The sequence below is a fragment of the Silurus meridionalis genome, unplaced genomic scaffold (assembly GCF_014805685.1).
Source record: "Silurus meridionalis isolate SWU-2019-XX unplaced genomic scaffold, ASM1480568v1 Scaffold346, whole genome shotgun sequence".
NCBI lineage: Eukaryota > Metazoa > Chordata > Actinopteri > Siluriformes > Siluridae > Silurus > Silurus meridionalis.
This window is the reverse complement of record NW_025804517.1, coordinates 17,738-29,001: the sequence shown is the minus strand read 5'-3', so window position 1 is coordinate 29,001 and position 11,264 is coordinate 17,738. Positions and strand designations below refer to the sequence as shown.

Genomic DNA, 11,264 nt, shown 5'->3' with positions numbered 1-11,264 from the left:
ACACGTGTAGTTCATGTTTTACAAGTGTTTTAACAAAATACAACAATTTTGTAGAGGTATAAATTACAAAACATTAGCAACTCAAATGTTACTCATATACTGGATATTCTGTACCACACATTAACAATTCAATTAACATAGAATTTTAATTCCTTCAGGAATGGAAGCATCATGCCCAATGAACAGTTAATTAATCAGTTTTATGTGCTAAACATAGGTAGTGCATGTTTTACAAGTGTTTTAACAAAATACAACAATTTTGTAGAGGTATAAATTACAAAACATTAGCAATTCAACTCATAGACTGGATGTTCTGTATAAAACCGCTTAAAATATTTCAAATGAACATGTACAGTGCATTTCAATTCCTTCAGAGCATAAATACAAAACTGAAATCATCAGGCCCAATGAGCAGTTTATTAATCAGTTTTATGTGCTAAACATAGGTAGTGCATGTTTTACAAGTGTTTTAACAAAATACAACAATTTTGTAGAGGTATAAATTACAAAACATTAGCAATTCAACTCATAGACTGGATGTTCTGTATAAAACCGCTTAAAATATTTCAAATGAACATGTACAATGCGTTTCAATTCCTTCAGAGCATAAATACAAAACTGAAATCATCAGGCCCAATGAGCAGTTTATTAATCAGTTTTGTGTGCTAAACACACGTGTAGTTCATGTTTTACAAGTGTTTTAACAAAATACAACAATTTTGTAGAGGTATAAATTACAAAACATTAGCAATTCAACTCATAGACTGGATGTTCTGTATAAAACCGCTTAAAATATTTCAAATGAACATGTACAATGCGTTTCAATTCCTTCAGAGCATAAATACAAAACTGAAATCATCAGGCCCAATGAGCAGTTTATTAATCAGTTTTGTGTGCTAAACACACGTGTAGTTCATGTTTTACAAGCATTTAAACAAAATGTTACAATTCTTAAATAAAATACAAAACATTAGCAACTCAAATGTTACTCATATACTGGATATTCTGTACCACACATTAACAATTCAATTAACATAGAATTTTAATTCCTTCAGGAATGGAAGCATCATGCCCAATGAACAGTTAATTAATCAGTTTTATGTGCTAAACATAGGTAGTGCATGTTTTACAAGTGTTTTAACAAAATACAACAATTTTGTAGAGGTATAAATTACAAAACATTAGCAATTCAACTCATAGACTGGATGTTCTGTATAAAACCGCTTAAAATATTTCAAATGAACATGTACAATGCGTTTCAATTCCTTCAGAGCATAAATACAAAACTGAAATCATCAGGCCCAATGAGCAGTTTATTAATCAGTTTTATGTGCTAAACATAGGTAGTGCATGTTTTACAAGTGTTTTAACAAAATACAACAATTTTGTAGAGGTATAAATTACAAAACATTAGCAACTCAAATGTTACTCATATACTGGATATTCTGTATTAAACCTGTGAAAATATTTCAAATGAACATGTACAATGCGTTTCAATTCCTTCAGAGCATAAACACATTCATTAGTTTTAAATACTAAACTCTAGAGCTTTTAACACATCCTATCCTCAAGCTTTTGCAACTTTTTTTTTACTTCTATCCTCTTTAGACCAGCCATCGCTAATATATCAGTATATTGAACATTAAAACCACATTTCTGACAATCTGGACAGAATACTTGCATTAAACAGACAGTTCACCCAAAAACTTAATTTCAATTAACACTTAGAATCTTTCAGTTCCTTCAGAACGGGATATCATGGCCAATGAACAATTAATCAGTTTTGTGTGCTAAACACACGTGTAGTTCATGTTTTACAAGTGTTTTAACAAAATACAACAATTTTGTAGAGGTATAAATTACAAAACATTAGCAACTCAAATGTTACTCATATACTGGATATTCTGTATTAAACCTGTGAAAATATTTCAAATGAACATGTACAATGCGTTTCAATTCCTTCAGAGCATAAATACAAAACTGAAATCATCAGGCCCAATGAGCAGTTTATTAATCAGTTTTAAATACTAAACTTACTTTTGTCCCTCTTTAGACCACATTTAGACCACCATTAAAACCACATATCTGATAAAAATCTGGACGGAAGACTTGCATTAAACAGACAGTTTACCCAAAAACTTAATTCTGTCATTTACTCATCCTCATGTAGTTCCAAACCTCTAATTAAATGAAGATATTTTGAAGAATGTTGGTAAGCCAGACAGGTAATGGTAGCCATTGACTTCCATATTAGGAAAACAATAAAAATACTACGCAAGTCAATGGCTACCAACAACTGTCTGGATACCAACATTATTCAAAATATCTTCTGTAGAAAGAATTCATATAATTCAAATATCTTCTGAAGAAAGAATTCATCTAGGTTTGGAACAACATGAGGGTGAGTCAATGACAAGTTAGATTTTTGGTTGAACTATGACTGTGATGGCAGGTATAAAGGGGGGAACAATTCTCTCTAATACTTGTACACTAAGCATCCTCTTCATATGACCTTGCCAAAAACCTACAAGCATTTATACAAAATGTCTCAATCCAACATACAGATTACCATCAACTGTATATGTGTCAAGTGATGTGTAGTCAAACTCATCTCCAGGTTTGAGCAAAAGCACCCATGTGGTATCTATGTTAAGAATGAACTTGATCTGGCCAAACACAGGACATTTTTTTCAACATGTAAAAGGTCTAACGTCAACACATCAATAACAGTATACTTGATATTGTCTGCAGTCAGTTGAGAGACACGTTGCATTATTCTGCCATCAAATTCTACATCCCTGAAGTTGCCACTTTCTCTTAGAGCAGTCTGAAGATCAATGGGTAGAGACAATAAGGGTGTGCAGATACTTCTACCTGGCACCTTTTCACAATCACCCAAGATATTGTCTGGTGAAAGTTCCCAGCATTGTTTGAACTGGTGCCGATTGCTCAGCGTCATTGTTACGTTTACAAAACTTCGACAGTTATAAGTCAGATTCTTAAAATATTGACGTTTTCCTTCGAATCTCATAAACCGATAAGAACGAAGAGGACCGTACATTAACATTAATCTGGGATAATGTATAAGATAGTGGCATTTAGGTGTTAAAACACTTCCAAATACTTCTGTCATCTCTGAAAGCAATGCATGTACAAGTACTGCTAGATTTGCTAGTTCATCTTTCCTCAACTTAGCTGCCATGACAATATCTGCAATCTCTTTACATAATAAGAACACGTGCCAATATCTGGTGCCAGGAGGAACACGATCACCCATTATAAATGGCAACAATCTGAAAAGACACCATTTCTGAGCAGCTGTTCCTATGATCCCTGAGGTTTGAAGAAGTCGTTCAGACAACAGCACAAGCTTATTGGCCTTGTCATTCTGACCAAAAGAGAATTTTTGAAGCTCTTCATTTATCTCAGTTATAGTTATATACTTTTGTTTATGAGCTTCGTGAATAACATGCTTTAATGTCAGTGGAAAAACTCCCTCCAACATATCATGCATGATGTCTGGGGGCAAAGATTTGGTAACATCGAAAAAACCTAGCGCATCAAATGAACAAGTGCTGCGTACACCATACAAAGCAGCATTTTCTTTGTTATGCTGGACACACTGGAGATGATATTCGTGGACTTCGTTTATTCTTAGAACAAAACTATCTTCCTGGAATTTTTGATTAATTTCTGAATGCGTTGCCATACAATAACGACAAATTCGACCGAGTTGAAACACATGCGAAAGTCACCAATCATATGCGATGACAGAAAACGTTGCTAAAGCAGCATAAACTTTGTGTTCTGTTCCACAGACATTCACAGTGAAGCCATCAGTTGAAAGCTGTTTTAGGTCATCTATCAATGGTTTTAATATGATATCCATACCAAACTCTTTTAAATGAGAATGACAAACCAGCAGAGCTAAATGAATGTGCTTAAGATGAGATCGATACTTTCCACCTAAATTTCCTACTGTGTAGTAAAATCAACTTATACTTCATTCTCTTAGGACCTAAAGGGTTACCTATTTCAAATTCTTCTTCATATAAATGAAGTCTTTAAGCATCTGGATGTTCTCTAAAGAATAAATGTTCCTTAAAATAAAAGCCATCTTTATAGTCCATCAGAAACAGTTAATCTTGGACCTTATTATTTTCAGAGAGTATTTGATTCCAGACATCTTCATGAAAACAGTATTTTTTTTAAACTTCAAAGTGAAATTCTGCACCAGTATGATCCTCCACGCCTACTTAGATTTTAGCGCATAACACCGGATCTGACGTCACCTACAACGCGGCCCGCCCAGGTATCGTCCACTCCGGCACCAATGCACCACGGACCCTGGATGCTGTAGCAGCGGAAGCATGAGCCAAGCCCCTGTCGAAGACGTCTCCCCTGCCACCACCACCGGCCTTCGAGATCTCAAACCGAGAACCGCTTCACCCCTCTCCGCGAGACGGAACGTGACACTGTACCATTTCTAGTGCCTCTCTTAATGTCAGTCAGAGATTAGGATTCAGTTTTAAATCATTTGAAGTGCTCGTTCTTAAAATTGTACTTTCAGACATGCATAGAAAACTCGCTCTGGTCACCGTGTACAGACCCCCAGGGCCCTACGCTGATTTTCTTCAAGAGTTTGCTTGTTTTCTATCAGATCTCTTGATCAATTTTGATAAAGTGCTGCTTGTAGGAGATTTTAATATTCATGTAGATGATGTAAACGATGCTCTAGGATTATCATTTGTCGACTTATTAAACTCTTTTGGGGTTAAACAAAACGTCACCAGACCAACTCATCGCTTTAACCACACACTAGACTTAATAATATCCCACGGAGCAGACGTCACTGATATAGATATTTTACCTCAGAGTGATGACATCACAGACCATTACCTCATACTGTACACACTACCGGTAGAGCAGATTAGCCGTGTTTCACCACGTTATCGACCTGGTAGGACTATTGTTCCAAACACTAAGGACAGATTCATAAATAACCTGCCCGATTTATCTCAATTTCTCACTAAACCCATAACTGCTAATAATCTTGATGAAATAACCAACAACATAGACCTTATCCTCACTAGAACATTAGACACCGTTGCCCCTATCTGGTTAAAAAAGGTTAGAGAACAAACACCTGCACCTTGGTATAATAGTCATACGCATGCCCTCAAGAGAACAGCACGCAATCTGGAGAGAAAATGGAGGAAAACTAAATTGGAGGTATTTAGAATTGCGTATAAAGTCAGTATGCTCAGCTACAGACAGGTGCTAAAAGCTGCTAGAGCTGAACACCTGAGCAAACTCATAGAAAACAACAAAAACAATCCCAGGTTCCTTTTTACTACAGTAGCCACATTAACTACAAATCAGGGATCTGAAAATTGTGTTCCATCACAGTTTAGTAGTGAAGACTTTATGAATTTCTTCACTCCAAAAAAATACACCAGACAATACACATACAGCACTTAACACACAGACAATACAATATGAATAATGTCAATACAATATTTTCAAAATGTCCCTTTTTCTTTCGTTCCTTTTCTCTTTTCTCTCTCTTACATACTAACATTGTAAATATTCTATAGACACTGAACAGATAAAGGAATGTGTGTGAACCAGTGTGAGAACCATCTTAACACTAACAATTACTATTACTCTAATAATAAGAATCCAATATTAAAATCAAATAATCACATTTCAACTAATATAAATTAAATTGAGGCAAAAAACAAGAATGTAACTAACATGAATGTGAAACCCACACAAGGAAAACAGTAACATCATGAAAATACCACACAAAACATGAGATTATACACAAATAACCAACATAATCTAATGACATCCTCAATATATATCCATAAAGTTAAATCTCACCTGGCGGCGTGTCCACAAGGAAAAATCTCTGCTGATCAAAAACAGAGCAGAAAAGTGCGCGTTGAATGTCAGATATTACTCCACCTGCTGACCAAAGCGCGGTACTGCAGAAGCAACACAACTTATTCGTTTTACTTAAATTATTTGTTTAAAACTCAAATATTAATATTTTTTTAATTTTGTCAACACGACTCTTTTAACTTTAATACACAAACTTATGTGCATTATTTAATTTAGGCATAGTTACTTTCTTTAAACCAACAACAGCCACATTTCATTTTTTTTTATTGATAATAGGCTCAAAGACACGTTAATGAAAAGACAAAAACAGTTGATTTGTGAAGTTTTATTTCTTAAAATACAAATCAAAACCAAAGGTCAACACAACAACCTCTTCAAAATACTAGAATGAACAAAAGAAAATACAAATTACAGTAGTAAAGCAATCTTTAAAAATATTATTTCAATTAACAAATAAAATTACAGGATCAAGTGAGAAAGTAGAAGAACTGTTAGAATTCAATGGACAAATAAAATGAAAGTAAATAATATTTGATAAAGTAAAACCAAATATTCAGAGCTGGTTGTGATTTGATGTGAATCTCAGTCTCAGAGAGGAATAATATCTTTATTTAAATTATACAAGCTCTTTTTTGCTCTTTTTTGCTCTTTTTGCTCTTTTTTAGGTTAGTTAAATGTTTGTTGTTATAATCTGTAATTTTCCATGTTTTAATTGCCACCTACATGGGCGTAAATACCAGGGGGGGGGGACATGTCCCCTCATCTGAGGATCGTCCCCCCAAACAATTATTAAAAAAATATCACACTCTCTATAGTCAAAATATATGTATGTAAACCTAAATAATTGTGTAAGTGGAAATACAAACAAAAACTGCATTTATAAACAGTTGAGTTCCCCCTCCTCTTCCTCACAGTGGTTTGACCCACTGCCTGCTTTCCCAGTTCATCTCAGTCTGCGACTCAATTAATGTTCAACTCCATTAACCAGGGGATTTTATTCACTTTAAATAAAGCGATTCTCTTTAATCTAGTTGATGCAGACTCATTCATAAATTAGTTGCAGTAAAAATGTAATTTTCCATGAATCTGCTTTATTAGTGATTAAAATATCACTTATCTAGTGAACGTTAGCTTGTTTACAATAGCTTGTAGCATAGTGCACTGACACTAACACGCCAAAGCCGTTTCACATGCAGTCTTTTATTTGAGACGATTTGGGATTGTTTATCTGTGCATTTACTAAATCAGCACTGTTGTGTACACTGGTGTGTAGTCTTCATTCTGTTACGTCACAGTGGTTTCAGGTCAGAAGTGGGCGGAGCTTATACTGTCTATATACAGTAGCATTCAGCACAAAATCTTGCATTTCTTGCTGAAAAACCAAGAGATAGTCTGAGATAGTCTGATAGTCTGACAAGAAGTCTGATATTCATATTTTCCCCATTCTAACGTCATATTAAGGTGAGGTTCCATACTGAATAACCTGTTTTGATCTTCCAGCTTTAGTATCTTGTTCCTCATTTTGGCGTGTTCCCTGATTACATAAAAGTCAACTTTCTGTGTCATCAATTAAAATCGTCATTTCCTGTTTTCTCTGTTTCAACAGGAAAATCACTTGTTCTTTAGTAGTTTGGTTCTGGAGTTTTACAAAAATGAAAATACAGACCTTTTCATATTCTCTTTCTGAAATGACCAGAAGGTTTACTGACCTCTATGCTTCCATAGATTTGTTTCTTAATAATAATAATAATAATAATAATAATAATAATAATAATAATAATTCAGGAATCTCAAGTCTCACACATTCACCTTGAGACACACATTTTACCCGGTTCACACACACCACACCTTGTGTTTCTCACGCTGAGAAGTGAGGGAGAACTTGTTCGGAGACCTCTGTGTATATATAGTGTGTGTGTGTGTGTGTGTGTGTGTGTGTGTGTGTGTGTGTATTAACAGATCAAACCATGTGATCCATAATTTTAGACAGCAACTTGTCTTTTAAAAATCATATTATCCATGTAACAGAAACGGATTCTTTCACCTTAGAAATATTTCTAAGTTAAGTAACATGTTGTCTATATCTGATGCAGAGAAGCTCGTCCATGCGTTCATGACCTCCAGAATAGACTACTGTAATGCATTACTAGGTGGATGTCCTGCATCATTAATAAACAAGCTTCAGTTAGTTCAGAATGCAGCAGCAAGAGTTCTTACAAGGTCGAGAAAATATCACCATATAACCCCAATCTTATCATCCCTGCACTGGCTTCCTGTTAAGTTTCAAATAGACTTCAAACTACTGCTTCTTACTTATAAAACCTTAAATGGTTTATCTCTCATGTATCTCTCCAGTCTTTTAACACGCTTCAATCCGTCACCCTCCTGAGATCTCAAAACTCTGGACTTCTAGTAGTTCCTAGAATAGCAAAGTCCACTAAAGGTGGTAGAACATTCTCACATTTAGCTCCTAAACTCTGGAATAGTCTTCCTGACAGTGTTCGGGGCTCAGACACACTCTCCCAGTTTAAGTGTGGCTGCTCATCAGGATAAATACACATCATTCATCTTAACTCTTAAATTCTGTAAAACTGCTTTGAAACAATGTCCGCTGTGAAAACTACAATAGAAATAAACTTGAACTTGACTTGACTTTTAATGTTCCATACGCTGTAAAACATCTCCTCTCACTATTCTTACATTTCAGGGCCATAACAGGGAAAAGCAGAAGCCGAGTCAGGATCTGAGAGAATCATTGAGACATCTGAGAGACGGGTAACAGCATGGACACTGCCTCTGGGTTATTGACTCGGTCCATGGCCACTAGGCTCAATGGCACTAGTCCTGGAGTGAATACTGTGTGGTTCAGATTCATTGATAATATTCCAGTCATCGGACGGTAAAGGAAGCAGTGGAGTCGGTGTTCACTCTGTACGAAGGGAATGAAGCCGTAGTGAAGGAGAAAAAGGAAGTGATCAAAAACAGTGTGGGAATTCAGGTGAGTCAAAAACACAAGAAAGAAAAGTATGTGCTGCTCAGTGATATTTATACATCATGTATCTAAAAACTGACAGATTATTAAGTAAATGCTTCTAATATCCCAAAAGAAAAGCAGTTAAAGCCCTATAGCACACTCCAGTTCTTATCAGAGTTCTATAAATATATAATAATGGGTATTTAATCAAGACCCCTGCACATGTTCCCTCTCTTTTTACGATGCCGTTTTAGTGCCACACACAAAAAAAACCTTGACTATATTACCTACTTTATTCTCGTAATTTCAACTTTATTCTTGTAAATTTTGTATACATTTTATGTGGCACTAAAACACCATCATAATTATGAGTCTCTGGTAGTGAATTATTTTCACACAGTTGCATGGTTCATCATGTGTCCTTCTTTATATAATGTATATGTACATTATACAAAGTGTAAATATGTCATGGTCTGGACATTTTGGGGCGGTTTGTGATTTGGCCACCAGATGCCGCCACTGGACCCCTACTCCCTATTCCATACTCCCGAGCCCCTTACGGTTTAATGTCTCCCACCTGCTCCTCGTTTGTGTTGTGTATTTAAGTGTTGTGTATTTAAGGTCAAAAGCCCTTCTCAAAGCGGACATACTTATTATAATTATTGCTTGTTCTGGTCCATCATTATGTCTGTTCCTGGTAACATGAATTCTTTTGATTTTTTTCCTTTTAGTCGACTGAAGGAGCAGCAGGTGCAGCAGCAACACCTGAGGTTTCTGGCCTTAAAAATGTGACAGGTGTGTGTTATTCCTGCTCTTCTTCTCACTAATATAACTGAAATCAATTTCATGAATGTGTTTAAGGAAATAGTAAGGAAATATTTTCGCTTTTCTCCACAGAGGTCACAAAGCAGCACATTAAGGAATGTGTCTTGAAAGAGTCTGAAGGAGAATTAAAATTAACTCCAGAAGAACAGAAAGAAATTGAAAAACTAAAGATGGACATGTGTGAAAAAATACTGATCGTCACACCAGATTATCAAATGGACAAGAAAGTGGACAAGGAACTGTACAAGGACGAGCGAAGGACTAAGAGAGGAGCGCATGTCTTTAATAATGACTTACTGAAATTTCATCACAAAGTTCTGCAAAAGTTTATACAAAAATATCAATTTTTTAATCTTCAAGGATACAATAAAGAGGAAATAGAAGAATTCAGCAGCCACACACTTTCCCAGGAAACAACAATGGAGATACAGAGAAACATGGTAGTGCACTTTGACCATGAGGATCTGTACATAAACACTAATGGAGTATTGTATGGCACATTTCAGGAAGAGCTATGTGACGCATTATTGAATGTGCTGGGACACATAAACCCAGAGGACGTGACAGAAGCAGATAAAGAACGGCTAAATGATCTGATAAATTACATGAACAGATTAGAAATTTATGTTGACCAAATTGCAAAAGAAAAGTGGATTGGGACTCAAATGAATCACAGGTAAAGAGCAAAAAAGACTCGGTTTGATGTGGTAAAACACCAGGTAGCAACAATGTACGAGACTGATCGTGGTTTGGAGTGGAGCCTGGAGATTTTGGGTAGGGTTGCACCTTTGTTTGGACAAAGACAGTAATTTTAGTTCCTGTTTATAGTGTTGTTGTAAGTGTTCGAGTTTTATAATTAATTTCCTGCTTCAGTCACTGTATTTTTCTAAATTAAATTTCTCTCTCTGAAACTGTATGGAAATTGTTTTGTATATTTCCCACGTTACGCCCTCTTCATATAAAATATGACTCTTAGTGCCGGTCCCAAGCCCGGTTAAATGGGGAGGGTTGTGTTAGGAAGGGCATCCAGCGTAAAACATGTGCCAAATCAAATATGCAGATCACATATAAGAATTTCATACCGGATCGGTCGAGGCCCGGGTTAACAACGACCGCCACAGGTATCGTTAGCCGACAGGGTACCGGTGGAAATTGGGCTACTGTTGGCCGAAGGAGGAGAAGGAGAGGAGGAAGACATCTACAGAGACAGCAGGAAAAGGAGAAGTGTAGAAGAGTGGAGGTTCGGGTTGGTACTTTAAATGTTGGTACTATGACTGGTAAAGGGAGAGAGGTAGCTGATATGATGGAGAGGAGAAAGGTAGATATGTTGTGTGTTCAGGAGACCAAGTGGAAAGGGAGTAAGGCCAGGAACATTGGAGGTGGGTTTAAACTGTTCTGGGTGGAAAGAGAAATGGTGTAGGGGGGATTCTGAAGGAAAAGTACAGTAAGAGTGTAGTGGAGGTGAAGAGAGTTTCTGATAGGGTGATGATCGTGAAGCTGGAAGTTGAGGGATGATGATAAATGTCATCAGTGCCTATGCTCCACAAGTCGGCTGTGA

At 36.2% G+C, this 11,264-nt stretch overlaps 1 protein-coding gene across 1 annotated transcript; it reads left to right on the top strand.

The window, feature by feature from the left end:
* The first annotated feature begins 8,690 nt into the window (after positions 1–8,690).
* Positions 8,691–10,551, top strand: LOC124382457. Its single transcript, XM_046844554.1, has 4 exons — positions 8,691–8,707; positions 8,797–8,905; positions 9,613–9,676; positions 9,779–10,551. The coding sequence occupies exons 1-4, from the start codon at positions 8,691–8,693 to the stop codon at positions 10,384–10,386; spliced, it is 798 nt and encodes a 265-aa protein (XP_046700510.1). The 3' UTR covers positions 10,387–10,551.
* Positions 10,552–11,264: the final 713 nt, after the last annotated feature.

What these genes read in the sequence shown, in the direction of transcription:
- LOC124382457 (XM_046844554.1), top strand. An exon ending in AAAACAGTGTGGGAATTCAG is followed by an intron (nt 8,906 to 9,612) that starts GTGAGTCAAAAA and finishes TTTTCCTTTTAG; the next exon opens with TCGACTGAAGGAGCAGCAGG. An exon ending in TGGCCTTAAAAATGTGACAG is followed by an intron (nt 9,677 to 9,778) that starts GTGTGTGTTATT and finishes TTTTCTCCACAG; the next exon opens with AGGTCACAAAGCAGCACATT.